Below are 25,549 nucleotides of genomic sequence, written 5' to 3' on the forward strand. Positions count from 1 at the left end.
CTTGTGCTTTAGTTTAGATTAAAAAACCAAAACTGGCGTTGAAGAAAAACACTGTGGCGTGTGAGTTCAATGCATGAGTCTTACCTGCTGATACATCCAAAGGGCTGCGAGGAGCTTGTGGTTCGGGCAGCATGGGGCTGTGCTCCTTAGGGGCGACTGATCCTGCTGGAGGTGTGAGAATCTGAGGATCTGCAATACTTGGAGGCTTTTCTGCTTGAAGGGGTGCAGCTCCCACCTCCACGTTCATCCCAATCCCTCCAGGCTGGGAGAAACCTGAGGAACAAGAAAGCAGACAAACAGGTAAACCTTCTCTTTGCACCGACAGCATTACTCACTGTGACATGAAGAGAAGAGGAAGAAACAGTAAGAAGGTCAAAGAAAACACCACATACAACCTGAATGCAGTCAACATTACAGCTCTGAATACGCTCGTAGAGGGGAGGGGCCTGAACATACACAGCATGTGTGAGAGATGAGGTCATGAACGTGGTCGCAACAATGAACGAGACTCTTCACCTGCATGAGTCCCAAACTGATGCACGTGTCAGCTGTACTTGTATAGAAGATCTGGCGTTCTGGTTCGACTGAGATGGCGCACTAACAGACCACCGTTACCCAGTTTATTACTGGCTAATGTGCAGTCTCTGGAGAACAAGCTGTGCGAGCTTCGGGCACGGATCTCATTCCAGCGAGAGATGCGGGACTGCTGCGTGATCTGCCTCACAGAAACCTGGCTATCGGACAAGGTACCGGACTCCGCAATACAACTGCCGGGGTTCTCTGTGCGCGGACAGGTCACAGGATCTTACTGGGAAAAGCAGAGGCGGTGGTGTGTGTTTCATGATCAACAACAGCTGGTGTGATTATGCGAACGTGCACCCGGTCAAATCCTTCTGCTCACCGGACCTGGAGTACCTGATGATTAAGTGCCGGCCATTCTGGCTACCGAGGGAATTTACAGCAGTGATTATTACGGCTGTTTACATTCCCCCACAAGCCGACACTGACCGTGCACTCAGGGAACTGTACAGCGCGATCAGCAGTGAGGAAACCGCACACCCAGAGGCAGCGTTTATCACAGCCGGAGACTTTAATAAGGGAAACCTGAAGAAAGTCTCACCAAAACTCCATCAACACATCCTTTTCAACACACGTGGAGACCGGCTACTCGACCACTGTTACACCTCTTTCCGGGATGCGTACAAAGCCCTCCCCCGCGCCCCATTCGGCCAATCAGATCACTGCTCCATCCTGCTCCTGCCCGCCTACAGGCAGAAGCTGAAACAGGAAGCTCCAACCCGGAGGGCGGTGCACTGTTGGACGGACCAATCGGAGTCTGCGCTGCGGGACTGTTTTGATCACGCGGACTGGGAAATGTTTCACGTGGCCGCCAGAGACATTGATGAGTACACAGACTCAGTCTGTGGATTTATCAGGAAATGCGTGGAAGATGTCGTCCCATCCAGAACAGTTAAATCCTTCCCAAATCAAAAACCCTGGATTAACGGAGATGTTCGCGCGGCACGGAGCACCGCCTTTGCCTCCGCGAACACATCGGACTACAAACACGCACATTACCAACTCCGGAAGACGATCAAAGCAGCCAAACGTGAGTACAGGGACAGGGTGGAGCAACAGTTTGACAACCCTCGGAGTATGTGGCAGGGACTAAACACGATCACAGACTTTAGAGGGAAAACCAGCACACCGCAGACCACGGCCTCTCTGTGTGAGGATCTAAACGTATTCTACGCTAGATTCGACACAGCGAACACCATGAGACCGGACAGTGTGCGCACCGCGGATGACGTCAGTGCGCACACTGTGTCTGAGGAGGATGTGCGGAAGTGCTTCAGGAAGGTGAACGCACGCAAAGCTACTGGTCCGGACGGGATTCCCGGCCGCGTCCTCAGGTCATGCGCGGCTCAGCTGGCTGGAGTGTTCACACACATCTTCAACCTTTCCCTCTCTCTGTCTGTAGTCCCAGCCTGCTTCAAAATGGCCACCATCGTCCCTGTACCCAAATCCTCCACCATCTCCTCATTGAACGACTGGCGACCTGTAGCCCTGACCCCCATCGTAAGCAAATGCTTCGAGAAGCTGGTCAGGGACTTCATCTGCTCTGCACTACCCGACTCACTGGACCCTCTACAGTTCGCATACCGCCACAACAGGTCCACTGATGATGCCATAGCCCTGACACTACACACTGCCCTGTCACACCTGGAGAAGAGAGACACGTATGTGAGGATGCTGTTTGTAGATTACAGCTCAGCATTCAATACCATCGTTCCCTCGAAGCTGGACAGGAAACTGCAGGATCTAGGACTGAGCAGCTCCCTCTGCAGCTGGATCCTTAGCTTCCTGTCTGACAGACGCCAGGTGGTCAGACTGGGCAGCATCACCTCATCCCCCATCACACTGAACACTGGTGCTCCACAGGGGTGTGTACTGAGCCCTCTCCTGTACTCACTCTACACCTACGACTGCACAGCCACTAACAGCTCCAACATCATCGTGAAGTTTGCGGACGACACTACAGTGGTGGGTCTTATCACCAACGGTGATGAGACGGCTTACAGGGAGGAGGTCAGCGCCCTGACCCACTGGTGTCAAGACAACCATCTCACCCTCAACGTCGCAAAGACAAAGGAGTTGATAGTGGACTTCCGGAGGTGCAGAGAAGTACACACCCCCATCACCATCAACGGCGCTGCTGTGGAGAGAGTGAGCAGCTTCCGGTTCCTTGGTGTACATCTGGCTGAGGATCTTACGTGGTCAGTACACACAAACAAAACAGTGAAGAAGGCCCAGCAGCGCCTCTTCTTTCTCAGGAGACTGAAAAGATTCGGCATGAGCCCCCGCATCCTCAGGACCTTCTATCACTGTGCCATTGAGAGCATCCTCACTGGATGCATCACCACCTGGTATGGCAACAGCACCGCCTACAACTGCAAAGCTCTCCAGCGAGTAGTGCGGTGCTCTGAACGGATAATTGGAGGTGAGCTTCCCTCCCTCCAAGACATCTACAGGAAGCGCTGCCTGAGGAAAGCGGGGAGGATCATCAAGGACTCCAGTCACCCCAGCCATAAACTGTTCAGACTGCTTCCATCAGGAAGGAGGTTCTGCAGCATCCGGTCCCGTACCAGCAGACTGAGAGACAGCTTCTTCCATCAGGCCATCAGACTGCTGAACACGTCATAGACACCTCAGCTTCACTACTGGAACTTCAACATTATGCACTCCATACTGTACAGTAATGCCACTGTTTTGCACATATTCAACTCTGTATATTTTATATATTTTATTATTATTATTATTATTTTATTTTATTTTTTTACTATTTAATTTGTAAAAATGTGTATATACACACACACACACACACACACACACACACACACACACACACACGTAGGAAAATATTAGTATACACATCCAGAAATGCATACACTATTATATATTGTACATATATTTATTAGTTTCAGGTTGGCCATTCTTGTATTTTGCTCGTTTGTGTTGTTGTGTTTGCACATCTCTGTTGCTTGTGGGGCTCGCACACAAGAATTTCACTCGCATGTGCTGTGCCAGTGTGCCTGCACATGTGATGTGACAATAAAAGTGATTTGATTTGATTTGATTTATAGGTCAGTGTGTGTGTGTGTGTGTGTGTGTGTGTGTGTGTGTGTGTGTGTGTGTGTGTGTGTGTGTGTGTGTGTGTGTGTGTGTGTCCAAGCCTGCAGGGTGTTTTGGTGGCCCAGAGACGGCAGGTCTCATTAAGACAACAATGAGAGCTGGCTCTGCAGAGGCTGGCATGGTGAAAGGCATAACTCAGCCTTATAGCTCACACTGTGAGTGTGTGTCACTCTGCAAACTACCAGCAGATACCAAGCCAGTGACGGCTAAAGCTCTGCATGCAACCAACAAGGGTCACGTCCACAAATGCAATTCGTCAGCGTGGACAACTATTGGCTATTCTGGGGCAAAGTTCCTGGTTGGAAGTCGCATTTTTAATGAGGAAGGAAATAATGAGCTGTAATCATCCACAGTGATGAAGGCTAAGGTATGTTTGCAGAGACAGAGCACAGCGATTGTTCTGGCAGGCAGAGCTTCAGCACTGACATTATAATAATGGAAATATATATATAAATGAAAGTCACGTGCTTGAGTCCGCTCCCTCAAAATGTTTTTGTTTTTCTTTCAGCATACAATGCCGAAATCAAATACACCAACAAAACAGGTAAAAATACAAGTCAGTTCACCAGTGGTGTCCAACACTGACCAACAAAGACTCCAAACGTTGGACTTGTTAACTGTAAGTTTTACAACTTCTTCCACTGAGAAACAGCAAAAGACCAAATGCAGCTATTCAAACGTCTCTTACTGACTGCAGCAGGGTGCTGGAAATGTCAGCGCTCAGGCTGGTTGCTGCGAGCCCTGTGTTTGTAAGTAGGAGACTCTGTAGTGACACAGACCCCATCAGACAGTGTTGCTGAGTAATGATAAGCATCATTCAATTACATATCACACACACACACACACACACACACACACACACACACACCCACACACACACACACACAGTTAATATCTCAGCACTGCTGTTACAGCAGCACTCACATCTGTGATTCTGTTAGAAGGAAATATTGGGAGGATACCTGAAAACGCTCCCATCAGGTTAGCATCCATCTTTTGTGCGGGGCTGGTCTGAAAGCCCAGAGGATTAGAATAAGTTGCCACGGAGACTGGCAGCAGGGAAGGAGGGAGCAATGGAAAAGGTGAAGACAAGAGAAGAGAGAGAGCAATGAGACGCAGGCAAATATATAGAAGAGAAGTCGACTGAGTGGAGGTGTGACGTGAGGGCAGACAGCAAAGAGGAGAGCAGACACAAATCATTATTTATACTCTATATACAGTCTATGTTGCTCTGTGTTGGAATGATGCTAGAAATACTTTACACAGAAACACGAGTGGGAGTCAGAGGAGTGGCCCAAAGAGGCTGAGCCGCTCAATCTTTACTTTAAAACGATACATTTAAACTACATTTAGACAATCATTTGGGTTTTTACCATGTAATGCACATAATTTGTATCTACACTGGACAAAGACAAAAACCATTAGTGAATAAGCTGCATGGGTTTGGAAACGTGGTGGCTACACTCTGAGGCTGCTCCACCATGCAAAGCAAAGTAACGTGAAGCTCCAACTGCGCTGCTTCTCTGGGCCCGAGCGCCTTTAAGACGCGCCCAGGCGAGGAGCAGCCAGCGTGAGAAGCTTTTTGGAAATCACAGAGAACGACTGATGCAAACATTTTAATCAACAATTCATATATAAATATTTAGACAGATATTCAATGTCAGTTTTCTTAAATCCTCCCTGGACATCATGCTTCCAGTTAGTGATACACTTGCTTTGTGTGTATATGTGATGCCCAAAGTCTATCTAGAGCTAATTCTGAGACAGAAAACCTTGAGATGGTTTGGATATGGGGCAGTCACTGGTTTGGAAGCTACAAAGTCAGACTCGAGCACTGGTCCAGTCCAGTTTTTCTGGTCAAAAACGACATCATTTCCTGAAAATGTCCCACTGTGACCACAGAAGGTCCAAACGATGTCGTGAATCAGTGTTAACAAGTTAAGATGAAAGGACGATACTGTGGAGCCACTAAACTCTGTACCTGATAAGAAGTCTGAAGCCAAGGCCTGCTGCTGGTCAAGCGAGTGTGGCCACACCTGCGGCTCCGGGTGCGACGCTGCCGTCTGTTTCCCCGAGGTCAGTTTACTACCTGCAGCCGCAACACAGATGACTGGATGTTAGTTCACTCGCCTCGGTGATCATGCTGATGTCTTCATTTTAATGACACAAGGCTACCAAAATCACACAAACATGCTGGCATACACATTACACAAATACAACAGGCATTGCCAAAATATACACAGTTGCACGGAGGGTTCTGTTGCACGAAAGAAAGACGCACACAGACACACAACTGTACTCTCACCTGCTAAATTTCCTCCAAAAGCAGATATCCCAGTGCTACACAACCAACAATCAGCGGTGTTTGCTATGTGCTGCTCAGTGCCTCTGTCTGTCTCCACTGCAGCCTCAGCTGGCTGTGAGCTACTAACACTGTGAACCCCCAGTCAGACATACACACATGCACACGCAAAATCACCACACACAGGGACACAAACACACAGACACACACACGCGATCACAGTCGGGGAGTCTGGCTTTGGCGTGGTGACGTTTTACTGTCTGTCTAGTTCAGGTCCCAGGCCCCGCCAGCTAGCGCCTCCCCTCACACTGCCTGACTTCGCACAGCCCTCTCCTTTCCTCTCTAACCCTGTAATCATGCTTCAGCTCTTGTCCAACAAGTCCCAGACCTCCAACTGACTGTTAGGGTGCAAGAGGTTAAAACGGAAAGAGTCTGCGGAATGAGGACGAGGAGGGAAAGGCAGGCTGGTGTCAGCGAGGACACAGAGAGGAATTGATCAGACGTTTCAGTGAGAAGAGATAAGAAAAGCAGAAAAGAGGATTTCTAGGATGAGCGAGCGTAAAAGAGCAAACAAACAGAGCAAGGAATAGAAGAAACGGGAAGGGACTGAGGAAGGGGAGTAATGGAGGGAGGGGAGTAGCTGCGGAGAGAAGGAGGGATACACCGTTGGCAACCCTCTCCTAGCTGTGTCCACAGAGGGTGACAGTGAGGCGAACAGACAGGACGCCACCCAAAGTCAAAAAAGCTTTCATATATCAGACGTGCACGGGGCCGTGGTGGGGTGCGCATCGTCTGTCTCGACAGGAGGCAGAAAACACTCCGTCGGCAGGGTCACCACTCGCTCAAAAACACTGGTGCTCGAGCTCAGGCTGGATTCTCTGTCTCCCCAATGAGATCACAGGCTACATACAATCAAGCACATATTTCTACTGCTATGGTTCTGTCCAAGGTGCTGAAACCAGCAGGAGCGGAGCCTGAAGTGCACAGTATGGAACCTTGCTCCCTAATCTGTACACGAACCACCACTCGATAAAGAAGATTAGGAAGATATTTCAAATATTTTCAATTCGCTCTGCTTCTGTGCTATTATTAGAAACACCATACTGTCTGCTGGGCACCCATCACTCAAAGAAAACATCTGTAAGGCAACAGTAGAAGTTGTACTAGCAGCCAGAACCAATCAGTCAGAAGCCTTTGTAACCGTGGTCGCTGCACGCTTCGTATGACCTTGCTTCACTTCCAGTCAGAGCTGTTACTACATGTGGGGTTACAGCGCTCCACAATCCAGCATCGACCTTACACCCACCCATATAATAACTGTAAAAAAGAAAAGAATGAAACAAATTACTTCTACATAAATTGCACAGGTACATTGGGAACAGTTCATAATACCGCCCACTAGTCCAATCACACCACGGAACATTTATTTTTCTATGTTCATGCAGCACTGGCGGCTCGTGGAGTTAGCGACATATGCTAGCTGTGGCAGCACAGTCAGAGATGCATTTTTAAAAGTCTGCACGTCATCAGCAGACACTAACTGCCTGCTAAAGACTTGCTGGGACTATCTGAAGGCTAAGTGACCCACGAGACCATTGCCGACCTTCACCACACTCTTAATGGTGTTAGAGTTTTCCAGAGTGATTCATGATGAGAGGAAAATAAATGTGCATGTGTAGATTTAGTCCAAACGGTTCTCATGTTTCCTCCTGTTTCCGAATGTGTTGGTGGGTGACCGGAAAGCGTAACATACCAGCGATTTGTCACATGGCGTAGCGTGTTACGCTTCAGGAGTACGAATGTGTTGTAAAGACGCTGAATCCTGAAGCCTAACAGGACTCTCATGTTCCCAAAGCCTCTGGGTTAAACTTGCCTTTTTGGATCTTTGTTTTATTTAACATCAATTATGCTGATGTGCATGATGGCTGGATGTTCTAGTATTCAATTGTTCTTTTATGTTACCAATATGAATGTGACTGTTCTCCTCTTTCAACTACCAGAACTTTGGAAAGCAGCACATCCTTTCCAGTAAAATACCAGGAAGTTAGTCAAAGTTAAGCCACTCCATAATACTGCCAGCTGTCCAACTACTTACAATGAAGATGGGAAATATTGATTCTTGTTCTGCAAACTTTAAACCACTTACACTATATTTTTGGTCTCCTTTCCTGTAAAATACCTGCTAATTTAAAATGAAGAGCGTGCTACTTAAAATGACTTACAATGTAATTACTTCTGCCTACAACATGCTGATCGCTCATGCCTCATTTCCTTGTACCGATCTTGGCACGTTCACAGATATCTGCAGAAAGTTTCATTTCAATATTAGTCTTTTAATCCACTCTGAAGTCGTCTGCACATACTGTCTGCATCACACCAGATACAGCGTCCACGGGGCTGAAATTTGCACTTAAGTGTTCACTTTTGTGTGAAACAATGGGGTCTGGGCTTGGTGAATGTTTTTGCACCTCAGGTCTTTTAGCTTAGACAAATTTTGAGTAGTTCAGCTCAGTCCGCGGGGGAAAATTTCATGCTGGATTTGTGCTGTTGTGTTTAATGTACCGATGGTGAACTGCTCAGCCTGAAAGAGGGACGAAGACCGACTGTGAAGCAGCACAAGTGAGTGCAGGTAAGTGTGTGCGCCAATTTGAACAGCTCCTAGCAGGCGAGTCAGTGCGCAATAGGACGCTCATTACAGCGTCAACACTCATCATGACTGCTTGACCTTTAACCGTCTCCCTAGAGGGCAACACTGAGCTCTGCTGGCTGATTTTGTTTGAGCATTGCTAACTTTGCAATGCAAAGTTTAAACTTTGGGGAACCTCAGATTCTGAAAACTTCTGTTGTGTGTTATTTTTAAAGAAGTGTTAGCGCTAGCAGACTTTTCTTGTGGTATCACAGGTCCCACCACAGATACTAACCCCAAATTGCTCTCTGATGGATCCATCGGAGTATGAACGTGTGTGAATGTTAGCTATGAAGCACTTAGAAAGATGTGCTTGTGTGAATGGGTGAATGCACAAGTTGTGTGAAGCGCTTTGAGTGCTCAGATGAGTAGAAAAGCGCTATGTAAGAAGCAGTCCATTTACCATTTGATGGTAACAGGCTAGCTTTTGGCTTTCTAACATTTGTCTAGAGTTGAATGTTAACCAATGTGTCTGCATCTGTTAAATTAAAAAAACAAACCAATAAGGAAGTGAAATGGATCAAATGTGTGACACATCTGAAAGCAGCAATGTTTTCATGTAAACGTGGAAGATCATAACTGCAAACCTGCTTTTCCTGAACCATAAGATTCTGCAAACGCCTGTTCAGATGTAGTCATTTCATCTTTCACATAGCATCTGGATGCGGCTCACACTGAAATTTATATTCGGTGAGGTGCTGGATTGATTTAAAGAGGGGAAACCAGTTCCACTCCAGTTCCAGTCTTACATTTGTAACGCCTAAGCTGTCATGTATGGCTTATTTTTTAAAGTGGACATAAAACAGTAAATGTATGAGTTTAATTTAATCATTTAACTCAAAAACTGTCATATATGTAACTCTGTGAAGCTGGATTTAAGGAGGAAGTCTTAGGGGGTCGCTTTTGTACCTGGCTGCAACAATGAGTTTTATGTAAAGACAGCAGGGTTGTTTGGCTATCTGAACTGAAATGGAAATGCACCTGTTAGCTCTAATGTTTGGGTTTGGGAAAACAGCAGTTTAACCCACATACTCGTTAATGTTAAGGCTTGGATTTGTTTTAGCCGTGTGCTAAAGAGGCTCCAGAAGAGGCGACCTTTGAAATGAACTCCCATTTGTTAGCACAGCCTTTGTGCTGAAAGTGTTTGAACAGGCACTGATTCCATAAAGAAAAACGATTTGCTTGTTACGTGCTTGATGCTAACAGATTAACTCCGGTTCTTTCAGCTGGAAGTTCAGCTCAGTTGTCTTGGACCACTTGATCTCTAAGGGTGGTCACATCAGCACTGCTGCACTGCTTTCACCATCCAGCTGTAGGTCCAGTAAGCAATCAATGCTGCTAAAAAACAAGCCTCCAAAAGCAAAATCCCTCAGCTAGTATGAAACAAGAGGGTGCCTTTGCCCAGTAAGGGCTCGTACCTCAAAGTGTGACTTTTGCCCGAGAATAATAAGTGGGAGTCTTTGTGTATTGAAAGCTAAATTCTGCATTACGTAAGAGCTGCTGCTGCTGGGGGTTGCCTGACCTCAGTATGAGGACAAAATATGGCAACACAGACTGCAGCAGCTACTGCTTAGACACATCAGAGGCATCTGAGGACATACTCAGAACTGCTCTGCCATAACTGCACGCACACACACACACACACACACACACACACACACACACACACACACACACACACACACACACAAGCTTTGCTTAATCCTACTCATGCATGAACTAGCTGTAGAGGGGCCATTGTAGGACTCGTAGGACAAGTTCAGGATGCAGGAGTCAGCAAAGGAATACAGTCAGTCTAACTTGGTTATGACCTCGTGCCTATGACCTGACCTAACAGCTACGACTCTAGAGCAGAATTTTAACAGCATAGCTTTGGATGAACTGGAGTAGACAGAAAGGACTTTGCTTTAAAAAAAGTGCTTGTGTGACTGGGTGAAAGTGAGTAAAGTGCTCTGAGCGCTTCAGCAGTGTGAAAGAGGGCTTTATATTCCCATTTACCTACACTGGAGTTGTGAAAGTCATAATGACTGATGGGACTGATGATCTGCGATACTTCAAGAGTCACATTTAGAGTCTGTCTGTATAAGTGATTCTCATCCTTCAGAGACAAATCATAAGCTCCCCATGACAGCAGCCCCGTAAACACACCTCACTAACGTCACAGGAGAAGAATTCTTGGACCAATCCGGTCGTTAAGTGATGATGTGACGAATCCTACTTCCGGGTCTAAAGCAGTCTGCGTTTAATGTGGCTTTTGTGTTGTTAACATGTTTAATGTTTTGTATTTTCTTCTATTTGAACTCAAAAAGCTCCTAAAACAGTCAGTGATCACTGTTGACCTCCCTCGGCTTTTATTACCGCTAATCATTTATTTAAGCTCAGTTTTTAAAACCTTAGGATGTAACTACAGCCCAGCCCATGCAGCAGTATATGAATGACTAACCTCGTATTGTGGATGGATTATCTCAGTTGTTCTCCTGGCTGAAGTTTGGTCCTTTTACAGCATCCTGCCACGCGATTACATTTGTTCCTGACCACCGAGAACACTCACGGTAACTTTTATCGAGTGGAAAAAAAGTTAGCTTGTTTATATTATGCTAACATAGCTGTGTTGCTAGCAGTCACGTAGCACATCATTATATACCAGCTAGCCCAACTTCAGTAACCCTACAAACGTCACTGCTGTTTAGTTTTCTGTCTTCATTTATGCTGGAAGTGATAACAGAGCTGTACGTTTGAATTTGTTTCCAAAACCCCGCAGTCAGGACATGCTATATTGTATTTAGATAGAAGCTAGCGAGCTAACTCCCTGCTAACTTCTAACTCCGTTAAATGTCATAAATTCCGTTTTCATGGATGCCTGGATGTTAAACTCAATTGTTACACCTGGTAGAGCAGAACGCTGATCATTTTATTAAAGATGAAAGACTTTAGACAGTTTTTAACTCTCAGTAATGCCACAGTGATCGTTTGATATATGGACCTGCAGCGGAGATTAGGCCCAGACACGGCTAGTGACGTCAGACTGAACAACCAGATAGCTGATTAGTAGTTCACCTATTGACCAATCACCTTTGAACAGGCTCTGCTTACAATTACAAATGAATCTGTGAAGTATCAGCAATCAGACTCAGTTTAGCTGATTCAGGATTTCAATTTTTAGCCATCTTGAAAAAAAATACTGTACAAAGGTTATTCCCATTTCTGTTTCTTTTCCATGTATTGTTCCATGTTGCTGTACTTTTAGCCAGGTAACAGTTACCTGCATGTTAACTCTGATCTGGTATTACACTGCTGCAAGGTAAACACATCTCAAACCCTGCAGGACTGTGATGTATTTGCTGCTAATCGTCAGCTGACTCCTTTGTCCAGCACGTAATCTGTCTCAGCTCCCATTCAGAAAAAGATGAATTCTTACGTAACCACAATTAGGGACCAGAACCGCACCCAAAATAAAATAAGAGACATCGTAGGTAAAGAACGGGGTCACTAAACTACATGGACATGAAAGGCTGCAACGCAGTGTCAAAGAAGCAACTGTGATGTTTCTGCTGCTCTGCCAGATAGAGGGACTCTGTACCAGGCCTGACCAGGACAATGGGCTTGTCAGGTCAAAACAACACAGCATCACAATAAACATTTCCACAGCATCAGTACAACGACAGGGTCACAGCAAAGACTCCAACCTGCTAAATACAGTGGAGCTTTAAACAATACTGTAAACATGCTCTGGCCTTTACAGTATTGTCAAGTAGGTATGAGAGACTGGTGGATGGGACAGCTGTGAACAACAGTCAGCACAGGATCTTACCCGGGGGGAAAAACTTATTTTTGTGTAAAGCAAGCTTACATTAAGAAAACAAAAGTGCAGTAAATCACAAAGCCTGCACAGATCCGTCGTGAACTTCCTATAATAGTGAAAAAGTACAGAGCGTGCTCTCTAAGAATGAGGCCATGGCCTACTTGGGATCTTTAGGAATCCTTCACTGTTCAGACAAGACAGCTTGCAACTAGGTTCGTGGCTATGGTGTGATTTCTAAGATAAAATGATGACAAAGAAGTTTCTCTCATGTGAAGTGCTCTGACGCAGAAAGACCCACGACTGTGAAGCAGTTCTACGAAGGGCTGTGAAAAGTTATCGAGCAAAAGAGTCGTTAATTTGGCGACAATCAGAGGACGTGCTGTGAGTGCATGTCAGGCACAGAGATCAGATGGTTTTAAAATGAGTGGAACATCCCGAATGACAATGCAGCAAAACACAAACATAGTTAAATATGTGAGGACAGCAGCTTACAGCAACCACACTCTGCTTTACCAAAACGGTCTAATCTGGGTGGAGCTGGCAGGCGAGGCTGCTGTCCTCCAGCTGACCTCCTCCTCTGCCTGCTCCTGAGCCTCTCTGAGCTGTGATAGGAAGCATGAAGCGGCCGGGTCAGGGCTGCTGCAGGACCACGGGCGCTCAGTGACGGTTCATCGAGGGGACAGACTGCCGTTCGCCCCTGACAAACATCGATGGTGTCTTGTTGATTCAGCCACGCCACCGCATTAATCATGTAGTTGGAATCAGTTTGAATCCAAGTAAATTTCTATCCACCGTTCCTGGAACCGTCCTCCCCGAACTTTGTACTAAATGGAGTTTATGTCGAGGTGTGGAAGCTGCATTTCATTGCTGTTTAAAACTTTGCTTTACAGGGTAAAAATGTGAGCGAAAACAGAACAAGAAAGATAAGGGAGGACATCACATATCCTGAGAAAGGATTAGGAGAGCCAGCAGTCCCTCTAAAGTCATGGACGCTGTCCAGAAATAACCATATGGTACTCTAGTGGTCCTCTGGATACTGAATCTGCTTTTATATCTCCTGCAGTCACCGTCTCTGAAGGTGGGCGTGGCCTGAAGTACACCCTGTTAGCTTACATGTATTCATCTCGAACTGTTCCCGCAGATCTTTCCTGTGTGAAACACTACAACACAGATGTAACGATGACTAATACAAAAATCTAACAGACCTGTGAGGGGAGGAGGTCGAGGTCCTGGAGGAAACCAGGCCGTGGACAGCTAATGCAGTGATGAGACTAATGCAGCGTGTGAGAGTGATGTGCACTGACAGGCAGGAGAGGGGCAAGGTGTGTTTGACGTGACGTCTCTGTAGCGCGAGTGTGTGTGTGTGGGACCTGCAGACATCTTTAAAACACAAACGCCCATATACATACTGTAGCTGTCAGTGGATCCTTCCTCCCTCCATACGTTCTCCCACTCTGTGACCCCTGTGATGTCACTGTCTCCCCCTCACCTCCTCGTCTCAGCCTGAAAACAAGCTTTGGAATGAGAAACATTCCCTGATCTTCTTCACATCAGTGATTGTTGGTTTCTGTTGTCAGGACTAAGGAGATGAATGACCTCTGAGGGATTTCTGACTTCTTTCTTTCTTTTCTTTGCTCATATTTGCAATCGTGCACGCCTCGCTGTTACGCATCACAACCGGCTGTACTAAGCCGAGCGGGCGGGGGGGCGTTCAGCTCCAACCAGCAGGGATTTCTCAAACCTGTCAAAGCAACAGATGAACGGGTGCACGCTTCAAAGTGCAGTGGAGAGCACAAGTTGTTGCTACCCTCCCAGAGCATTTCCCACATAACGCCACACTCAGATCTCCACACTCAAGAAGAGTGGGTGTGGTGGCATACAAACACACATGCATCCATGCAGGGTTGCACAAACGCATACACACACCTAATATAAGAGGTCGTCACGCACAGACGGTGGAGACAGAAAGCTTCACAGAGGGAGGAATTAGGGTTTTTTCCCAGCTTGGGGATTAAAGTCACATCATGAATATTTTAAGGAAAGATTTAGCATTTCTACCAAATCACTTCAAGTAAAATCAGGATGTGAGAAAGTCAAGTCGCCCAAATATGTGCTCAGCTACAAGTGTGAAGTTATGGTGCTTCGATCGCATGAACCGTATGTGACATAACTGAAACCAGGCCGGTGTGGCTGCTGAGGCTTCAGACAGCTGGCAGATTTGTCAAATACTCCAATGTTTTTGGTCATCTTGGTCACAGATCAGCCACAACAAATGAGGAAATCAAGAAAATAAGACGTCAGGTTTGTGCAGCAGACTGACAGCAATAAAATCTTCTATTTTTAGCCTTTTAGTCTAAAGTCTGAACAAACAGAACTCCAAACATTATCAGGAGAGGACTTGAGTTTATGGTACTGTATGTCTTTACTGTGTGATGCTATATAAAACATATATGACTAAAGTCTTCAGCTCTTCGCCTTCACTCAGCCCTTTAAAACACACTTTAAAGGTGCAGTCAGCCATTTTTTGTAAGTTATTCAACAGAAAAAAGAATATTGTACTCATAACTCACATTGATCACGGGGTAATTATGTCTTAGAAAAGACTGATGGATTGTCATAAACTTAATTCAATAAAAACACATCGAAACATGGACCTGTCATCTTGACCATGGCAACAACAGTCGCCTCAATGCGCTTTATACTCTAAGGTCGACCTACAATAACACACATATAGAGAAAACCCAACAATCATATCACCCCCTATGAGCAGCACTTTGGCGACAGTGGGAACGAAAAACTCCTTTTTAACAGGAAGAAACCCCCAGCAGAAGCAGGCTCAGGGAGGGGCGGGGCCATCTGCTGTGATTGGTTGGGGTCTGTTTTATGTATGCAGCTGGCAGAACTGGGAAGTTGTACTTGAGTAGTTTCTTACTTTTACTCCCTACATTTTTAAACACAAATCTGTACTTTCTACTCCTCATATTTTCAAAACAGGCTTGTTTCTTTTGGTTCAACATGTGAGGAACGTTATTATTTCCTGTCACTGCACGGCCTGCAAACATCACACCGATTTGAGCCTGAACAGTAACACGTGCACTGTTCGTGTATTAACCACCAGAGGACGTCACATCAACAACTGCAGGTGTCCGGAAGTTGCAAAAGGGAGTGATCACTTTAAGTGGCAGGTAATGCAAATGCAGGGTTTCTATCAGCTCCACAAACACACAAACTGTTTGTGTGCAGTTTGTCTCACAGTGTGTTGCAGCTAAAGGTGCAGCTGAGACAGGACAGGAGAGAGGCTAACCGAAGGATGCTCAGTGGGGTTCGAGAAACTGGACGTTTCAAGCTTACATGTAAATTATTATTATTTTCCTTCTTTTCTTCTAAGTGAGACTAAAGTTTGGATCCCATCTACTGCTATTATTTGATCATTACGTTAATACAGCACGAGGCTCAGTTAGCTGTGCACAATAGAAACGTCCTCCAAAGAGCTACTCTTACTTTATTACTTTGAGTACATTTCAGAGTCTCTACTTTTTAACTGAATCACTACTTTACTGGAGTATTTTTTCAACAGTAGTATTTATACTTACACTACTGTACTTAAGTACAGAATGTCTGTACTTTGTCTGGTGGCTGGTTACCAGCCAAATATTTCGTATTCGTCCATGTTTCATGGCTGCACATTCAGGCTCAAGAGATGAAGGATTAAACCTAAAGCGAAAGAGGCAGAGCGCCCAGCAGAATACATTTGGACCCAGGAAGTCGCTGCCCGGTCTAAGCCAATGGACACCTCATAGGGTTCATTTGGATTAGTTAATTTTTCTTGGTATGAACTAGATGTTAACTAGAAATTCATAGATCGATAGAAAAAGAAATCAGAACCCTGTTCTTCATGTTTCTGCGAGCTGAAATGTAACTTTACCTTTTAAAAAAAGCCTGAGCGCACAAACCAAAGGGAGGTGCTCATCTCTGACATTAACACTGACAACGTTCCTCGGAATATCAGTGTTCATGGCACGACTCAGATAAACTAGTTTGGTTCATAGTAGCAGCCGGTTCGATAAGTGCAGACAGGTTCTTCATGACCTTAATGTCTCTGATCAGGGGAAAAAGAAGCCGTGGGGAAGGTGGGAACTCTCTGAATGAGAACGTGAGGCTACAGGAATCTGCTGCTCCATGGAAACATGATTCCCACAGTGTGAAAGATGGGAAACCAAATCCCACAACTTCAGCTCACACAATACTTTTCCTTAATGTAATTTGGGTGTTGAACATGGTGCCCGTGCTCAGGCTCCTCCGCCCTCTGGCCCGCCTCCACCTCATCTCAGCACTACTGTGACTGCCTGACGCAGACCTCCGCCGTGCCATCCGTGATCACTGTTAGTGCGGTGACCTCACAGCCCGGCTCAGGTGAGCGTTAGGTTTGCAGAACGGACTTTAATAAAAACATCTGAACCGTGACGAGGTTTTTGATGATGCTACAGTGTTCAGACGGGTTTCCTTCATCAACAGTTTTAATATTCCACAAACATTTCTTAAAGTAAGTCGAATTATCTAAAAATAATACATTTTCCTCCCTGTGTTGAACATTCTGACAGAAAGCGTTCGAGCGGCGTGTTGCCAAAGTCTTGCCATAAAAGCTGAAATCAACTTAACCTGCACCTGACTCAACCTGCTCCATGTAAGGAGGATTAATCCCACCATGAACCTCCGACACAAACTCCATGCTCGCTCTTCTGCACACTTGTTTGATGGTAATTTGTTGTGATGGCAGCTTGTCAACCCAAATGTACTCGTAAAAAATAAGCTTAATGTCCATTCCTGCCAAAAGTGACCAGTTTGGTTGTTTGGCACATTTTTCTGCAGTTCAGCTGAGGATGATGGAAAGCTGTAGAAAAAGCACATGAGCTGTTACTCCAAATAAAAAAGACAAAAACCGGATATAGCTGGAAAACCTCTTTCCATTTTTTACATTGTGCAACAGATTAAATGTGCACAAAGGAAAAAGAAGCGTAATAAAGAAATAGGCTTCAGCTCTAAGAAGCACCGGAAAATCATTCCACGGTGGCACACGCTAATCTCCCAGCGTTACGTTAGGAAACGCCGCCGCCTCCAAAGGCTGCAGGATTATTAAGCATGTTGTTCTCTTAGAAAGCTGCTACGATAGAGGAATATCTGGAAAAGGAACGAAACATTGCAGCTAATATCAAAGGCTGTGAGAGACAGAAATAGAAAGCAGTCAGAGGTTTAGAGCCGTGTGGTTAGAAGAAAGAGAACTCAAGGCAGGTGAGTGTGTGTTAATATTTCTGTTTATTGGCAAAGGCAGACAACAAAGAGAGTCTCTAAAAAGGACACGCAGATCGATGCCATGACAACAACTGACAGGAAACAGGCTAAACCTTTGTGGCATACAGTTGAACAATCCCTGCATCTAAAATGTTAACAGGTAACATACATGACTGAACTCATAGTGAAAGCTGCACTGAACTGTTGTTGGGTCTGTATCCAGCTTTAATGCATCACAGAGATATGCTGTTCATTTATAGGCAAGAGACGCAAAAGCAGGGCCGCAGCAGGTGAATGTTGGCCACCAGTCAGAGCTGTGTGATAGAAAGCCACCGTGCATACTCAGCTGTAAATAATGAACAGCTGTGGGCGGCAGGTCCGTGTTAACTCGTGGCTACCAGGAACGTATCACCAGTTTGGACAAACTAAAATGTTCGTCCGAAGGAACTGATGGCATACGTGATGATCGCAGCCACAGACCCAACAAACACAGGAACAGCTCTAAGAAGATTTAACAAGACGTACGTTTTTGAAACAGCAATTAAAAAGAATTGAAATGAAAGCTTTCAGAGCTACAAACCAAACTTTCCATCCTTCAGTGAAAAAGAATAAAAGACAGAACTGCGTCTCACTGACATCGTTCACATCAGTGACAGTTCGGTTTAGGCATACCTACACATTTGGTTTACTAAGGATGGTGGAGAGGCCCATTAGATCACATCAGGAGGAAGGGACAGCCGGAAAAAAGAATAAATAGTTCTGTAGGGTTTCAATACACAAATACCTCGTGTGTGTGTGTGTGTGTGTGTGTGTGTGTGTGTGTGTGTGTGTGTGTGTGTGTGTGTGTGTGTGTGTGTGTGTGTGTTGGATGCTGGGTGTTGACAGATCAGCCTTGCAGCACAGGCAGCTCTGAAAGGGTTCATGCCTGGATGGTGTTTGAGTGTGTGAGGACACGAACATAAATCCACACGGGGCCACGACTTTGTTCATGTGACTTTAGGCTTCTACATCTGGGAAACTGACATGAATAGGACAGGACTTTATTAATAATGGACAAATGTGGCTGATTTGCAAAGGGAAAAAAATAGTGTTCGAAAGGAAACAGTGGAAAACCATTGAGGTCAAACAGGAACTGAAGAAGGAAACGTGTGACCGTGCATACGTCCAGAAACAGCGCTGATGTACCCAGAGTGAGTCACAGTGTAGCAACACGTTATTTGGAGGAACAGCGTGTGCTGAAGTCAGTGTGTGTGTGTGTGTGTGTGTGTGTGAGATGAGTGAAGCTGATGTGAGGTCTTGTCCACAACCTCAGACTTTCTCCTTCATGCTGGATCAAGGAGCAGTGGATAGGACTGTGTGTGTGTGTGTGTGTGTGTGTGTGTGTGTGTGTGTGTGTGTGTGTGTGTGTGTGTGTGTGTGTGTGTGTGTGTGTGGGTGGTACGGGGAGAAGGGAGGAGGTGCACAGAAGCAGAAGCACAGCGGGCTGACAGTCAGCATGGCGATGGAGGCGGGTTCTAGTCCTCTGAAGCGTGGGGATTGGGAAAGGATGAAAAACAGGGGCGTAGGATAAAAGAAGCATCATGGGAGCAGTAAGAAGGAAAAGTGTAAAAAAGACATTGCAGAAAAGAAACAATAAAACAGAAAGAAGAATATAGAACAACAAAGAAGAGTGTAAATATCACAAAACAGGGAGAAAAGAAGGAGGATAAACAGGAAGGGATAAGGAGGAAAAGGGAAGAAACCAGGTTAGTAAAGATGTCACAAAATCAACAATGAGAAAACATCTCGTCCTCAACTCATTACTGGACATGAAAAGATAAACGACATCCTACAGCTGAGTTTGTGTGCCATGCAGAAGCATCATGCAGAAGCATCATGCAGCATCTCTGCGCACACACATCTGCATTTGCACTGTCAGGATTCAGCGTATGCTCTCAATCCTCTGACCCAGTTACCACTTATACCGCCTGCGTCCTTACCTTGGGGACTGCTGCAATAACAGTGATGGATGGAACCACTGTGCCTGATGAGGCTGATGCTGTGTTTACCAAAGCAGGAAGAGAACAGGTTTATCAGCCTAAACTGTGCTCCTGCTGATCTCAGTACAGATGCAGTGTGCGAAATCAGCCACCTTTTTATTAGAAACAAATGCATGCAAACACCACGGTAACACAAGTTGCCCGTGCATGCAGACAGTTACTATGGACTTATTTACATGCAGACCGCTTCCTCCCACTGTCATCAGCATCCATCCTCACCGTGACTTCATCTCAGTGGATCCTACACGGGATGTGAATCAGCATCGGTTCGACTCGCAGGGCGGCTGATTGTAAACTGAACGTTCACTGCATGCGACTGACTACTGGAAGTGCTTCCTTTGGTTCTTGTTTGCTTGTGTTATAGATTAAAAGAGCCACTCGATTTACCGTGGTGCCTTTTTTCCATCAAAAGCCCAAACTCACCGTTCAGACCTGCTGCAGCCAAGACGACAGAAAGACCAAGGAGTAGACAAAGAAGCTCTTGGAAAACTAAATCTGCAAAAGATGTTTGCAAAGCTGCACCAGTGGAGTTTGCGGCTACTAGTGGTGCAAGGGATCAAAACTCTCACGGTTCGGTTCGGATCACGCTTTTAAGTCACGGATCGGATCAATTCTCGGATCAGCAAAAAAAGAAAAAGGACAAAAACTGGAGATACCAACAGATTGCTTTCAGAGATGTGTGACTGTAATGTTTGCTGTTGATGCTCCACCAGTCTGTGGACACCGTGCAGTTCAGAGGCTTTTAGAGATCAACACATGCATAATATTTATGTGGACGAATATTTGTATTAAATGAGAACGAGACTATGATTTTAACCAAAGGAATGCACTACTCCATTTCTAGGTTAGTTTATGATTACTAGTCTCAAGTCTTTTAAATCCACATTATGTTTGCCTGCTGGTGGTGGTCAGAGGGCCCGGGGGCGCCAGTGTCCGGCAGCCTCGCCTCTGTCAGTGCGCCCCAGGGTGGCTGTGGCTACAATGTAGCTGCCATCAGCAGTGTGTGGATGTGTGTGTGGATGGGTGGATGACTGAATGTGGTGTAAAGCGTTGGCGTCCATAGGGACTAAGTAAAGCGCTATACAAACACATCATTTTGTTCACTGTTATTCCTTTTAGAGTGAAACAGATAATAAAGCAGGGCATGCTTTCATCAGGAAATAACTGGCAGATATAGATGAGCCGGCGAGGACAGAGCTTAAACCTGCATCTGTGTCATTTACTGTGAAGAGGAAGTGAATCGGCAGTAGGCTGGAGACCCTGCAAATACCTCCTCTTGGAGTCTGATTGGTCGAGAACAGACCTCCTCCACCCACCACCACCATATTTTCCCTGTGAGTGTAGAAGATGCAGGGATGCAACCCTTCACACTGTGCTGATAGAGGCAGCAGTGGGAACTGGGCTTTGCCAGTGAGGGACACGATACACAATCACTTACATACCCATGCATAATCCTTTCTCCAGCAAAGCCATGCAGAGCAGCACTTTATGGATCATCAGCATCGCGACCAAAAACAGCGAACAGAGGAACAGAAGTGTGTATGGGCTACTTAAGGTTGGGAGGTGGGAACAAAGACTACTCAGACTACTGGAAAGGAAAGTTTAAAAGAGAGAAAAAAACAGATGCTCTGATTTCCAAATGGAGCACACACCCACACACAACAAACACTCCTCTCATTGGTCTATTCGTGTTTGAGCAGACAGCCAGAGAGAGATCCGATAGTTCATTAGACGCTCTGTATGCGTTCCTCATCTCTGCTGCTTAATACTTCAAATGTGAGATCAATTTATTCCGATCGTATGCAACAGGACTGCTGAGCACACAGTGTGCAGCTGACGGTCTCTCCCAGCATTGCAAGGATCCCTGCTGATTATCAGCGCAACAATCTGACAACTTCCTGTAGCCACTTAAGACTCGCTGTCATGCAAATACATACAGTCTGATGTTAAACAGAAAAGCAAGTCTTTACTACTTTTTCTGTCTTTTTTCCAACGTTAAACTCGTTTTCTGCTCAGTTTGAGCATCCTGCAGATTTTAAAAAGCCCCAAACATCCCACACACAAACAGGTACACACAACCAATGAACGTGAAGCTCCAGATGGATGAAATGAAGCTCGACAGGCAAGTAAAGGTCAAGAGGCCATGATGGGTGGATGGCGACGACCAGCTGGCCTTTGCAAACAGACCAGCAGGACAGGCGATTGTGGGACATGTCTTACCAGGTTTTTGCACCCCACGAGCTTCCTGCTTTCCATTCTCCATTGCAGTACCCGCGTCTGCACACACACGCACACACAAACACGAAAACAAGCAAAGACATTACGATCCATCAGAGTGCTAATGGTTTGACCTGAGAGGAAATCAAACTGCACGGCGCTGCGCTGCACGGCGCTGCGCTGCACGGCGCTGCGCTGCACGGCGCTGCTCTGCACGGCGCTGCGCTGCACGGCGCTGCGCTGCACGGCGGACATACGACACACCGAGTCGGCAATCGAATGGAAACCACTGACCCTGTCTTTACTGGCTTTTTAAAGGGCATCTGGATATGGCTGTTGTTCACTTGAGGTGCGTGTTTGTCTTCTGCCTGCCTGGGGCTGTGCTTGCTAATACCACAAAGGGCAGTTACGGTCAGGCAGGGGCAGGCGACGAGACGCATATATCGGCTGGTGTCAGGGGAGGATGCTGAAGGAGTGATGCTGTGTGACATGTGACTTATGAATTATTGACCTTTGTTTGAGAAATGTGAACTTCAGACACACTTTTACACAAGTAACTAAAACACTAACGACATGAATGTGTTGTGACGAGACTGACCAAACACTCTTAATAATGTCTCAGGAATGAGCAGTATGAGGACAGAAAGCATTGAGGCACCGCCGACCTCAGTCTGGCCTCATGGTATCAAATCAAATCAAATCAAATCACTTTTTATTGTCACATCACATGTGCAGGCACACTGGCACAGCACATGCGAGTGAAATTCTTGTGTGCGAGCCCCACAAGCAACAGAGATGTGCAAACACAACAACGCAAACGAGCAAAATACAAGAATGGCCAACCTGAAACTAATAAATATATGTACAATATATAATAGTGTATGCATTTCTGGATGTGTATACTAAATATTTTCCTACGTGTGTGTGTGTGTGTGTGTGTATCAATAGTGTCAACGGGTTTCACCATAAAGGTGCTGATACAGCACTCTTCTGTGCTAACTTAGCTAGGGCTGCTCGATTATGACAAAATGATAATCACGATTATTTTCACTGATATTGAGATCTCGATTATTTGACGATATTTATTTAACAATAACAATGTGTTGAATAATGACTTTAAAGATTGTCAAAAATAATCTAAAATAGTGCAAATACTGATAACAGTGCAAATGTTTGCAATGTAACAAATCAATGAAAAATGTAAACATCTGTGTTTAGTGAACTTTGCAGTGTTGCTCTGTGGCGCAGCTACACTGTAGCAAAGTTTACACACTGTGTCTACTTGATCCACGTCTGACTGAACCCATAATGTTTCCACACCACTGAAGGTTTTTTACCTCTCTTTTCAATCAACAGCAGTCACTCTCCTCTCCAAATAACTTCTGCTGAGCTTTCCGAGCTTCCCTCGGGTCCTCTTAATCAGCGGTCCCCAACCCCCGGGCCTCGGACCGGTACCGGTCCGTGAGTTGTTAGGTACCGGGCCACGAGAGTTGAGGCTCAGGTGTGAAATGTCTGGTTTTCAGGGTTTTTAATCGGTGTTCAGCGTTATTTTGTTATCGTTTTTATCGTTAACTCGGTTTTCCTGGGTCTTTTCATGTGGTTATGAATAGAGATGGCACGATACCACTTTTTTATGTCCGATACCGATATCATAAATTTGGATATCTGCCGATACCGATATGAATCCGATATTGTGTTTTTTAATCAACAAAACTGTTTTTTTTAAATATTTTGCTGCATTTTGTATAAGTTCATACTCAAGTTTAAAACAACAACTACACTAAAGCTATTCTGTTATACCTGTATGCAAAAAAAAATGTTTCATAGTTCAGCAATACTGATCAATCTAATAAACTTAAACCTGCTCCATCCTCCCTATTCTGGTATTTTAAAGAGTACTTAGCGTAAATATTAAGCAACCTAACTAATAGGGTTCCAACTCCCAGCAATAACAAAAATAAATAAATAAAAAATAGGGAACCACCCCTCACGCTCCACCTCATGATGCTTAATCGACGTAATCAACCTTAATTTGATGCAGTGCGAAAAAAAATGCACAGAAATCAATTATTTTTCAAGAAATATTAAATAGATTCAACATCTTTCTTCAACAAAATTGCAGACTGCACAGATGGTACCTTCCCAAAGGAAAAAGTACTATAGCTTACTAGGGTATATATATTAGACTTAATAGTTACTATATACAGTAATTGACTTCTATTCATTTTACATCAGATTAAAACTTTGGGTGTCAGATAATTATTTATTAAAAGCTCGACATTTTAAATGAGAATAAGAAAGAAAAGTATGTCTTTGTGCCCCCTTTTCCCTGTTCATGCCCTATCGGCCCCCCTGGCTAAACTTTGCTAGATCCGCCCCTGCACAGTTACAGCCGTCAGCTGTAGAAAAAGATCCTGGAGTAGAAAGTAATATTAAATAAATTCTAACAACAGCTGATCAAGCTTAAACGTGCTGCTGTTGTTCAGCCGCTGGTTTCCTCTTTCTGGTGCAAAGTGGGCCAAAAACAAACCAGAGAGACGGACTCGCGACAGAAAAGCCGATCAGCTGATCGTTAAGCAGTTTCATGATTGAAGTAGCAGCCAGAAGAGGCAGTCGCTCCATATATCGTTTGTTAAGCTTAACGCAGGAATGCTTTACAAACATTCAGAGATGGACTTACACACTTGCTTTACTTCTCTCGGGATAACTTTGTCGGAGATGAAATGCCGGGTTGCTAGCGAAGCTCCACATGCTATCCAGACCACCGACAGGTCCCGCATGCCACAGCCGCTCTATCACGTGATGCATACTGCTCAGACGTGCTAACGTTCTGAGGTGAGTTAGGCGTGTTGCAAGTTTTGTGAGGTGCTTTCGTGATATTTAATGGATCGGATTACATTTTTTATTTTTCTCCGATATCCGATCCAGTAATTTAGGTCAGTATCGGACCGATACCGATACGTAATATCGGATCGGTCCATCTCTAGTTATGAATAAACCTTCTTTTTTTCGGTACCGGTACTAGTTTCATTTTGTTGTATTTATCCGCGACACCTTAAAGGCCGGTCCATGAAAATATTGTCGGGCATGAAAAGGTTGGAGACCGCTGCTCTTAATTGTTGTGACGCGTGTTCAAAACGCAGAGAGGTGCGCTCGATTTGCCACACAGAGCAGCGCGAGAGTAAAGCACGAGGGAGGGGCTAATAATCGGCTCAGTCATTTTTAATGATCGTTGAAAGCCCAGATCGTAATCGAGATTAAAATTCGATTAATTGAGCAGCCCTAACTTAGCACTCAGGAAGCAACAAGGAAGGAAACGTGTGTTTGGTCCATTACTGGTGTGTTCCAACGATTCCTCTCAGCTGTAAATGACATACTGTTGATTTCTCTTTAAATGGTGACACATTTGTAAGGAAAGTGAATTTGTGGGCTGTACCCAAAACTTTCCACATCTTCTCTGCTACGTCAAACGTCTTAGTTTGCTGTTGACTGCTGTCGTTTATTGAATCGGACAATCGAAA

The 25,549-nt window shown here is 45.2% G+C and overlaps 1 protein-coding gene across 9 annotated transcripts in view; it reads right to left on the minus strand.

The window, feature by feature from the left end:
• LOC309714877 (uncharacterized protein) overlaps positions 1-25,549 on the minus strand; it is a 114,684-nt gene that overhangs the window by 53,331 nt on the left and 35,804 nt on the right. For 6 of the 9 annotated variants that reach the window (XM_082547596.1, XM_082547595.1, XM_082547602.1 and 3 more), the window contains exons 3-6: positions 22,032-22,088; positions 5,675-5,782; positions 4,656-4,742; positions 85-273 (exon numbers count right to left, since the gene is read on the minus strand). In XM_082547596.1, coding sequence (XP_082403722.1) covers positions 85-273; positions 4,656-4,742; positions 5,675-5,782; positions 22,032-22,088 — 441 coding nt within the window. The remainder of the gene's footprint in view (positions 1-84; positions 274-4,655; positions 4,743-5,674; positions 5,783-22,031; positions 22,089-25,549) is intronic. The other 3 variants (XM_082547597.1, XM_082547598.1, XM_082547601.1) reach the window with 3 other exon arrangements.

This window comes from Aulonocara stuartgranti (genome assembly GCF_965226115.1).
Source record: "Aulonocara stuartgranti genome assembly, chromosome: 9".
NCBI lineage: Eukaryota > Metazoa > Chordata > Actinopteri > Cichliformes > Cichlidae > Aulonocara > Aulonocara stuartgranti.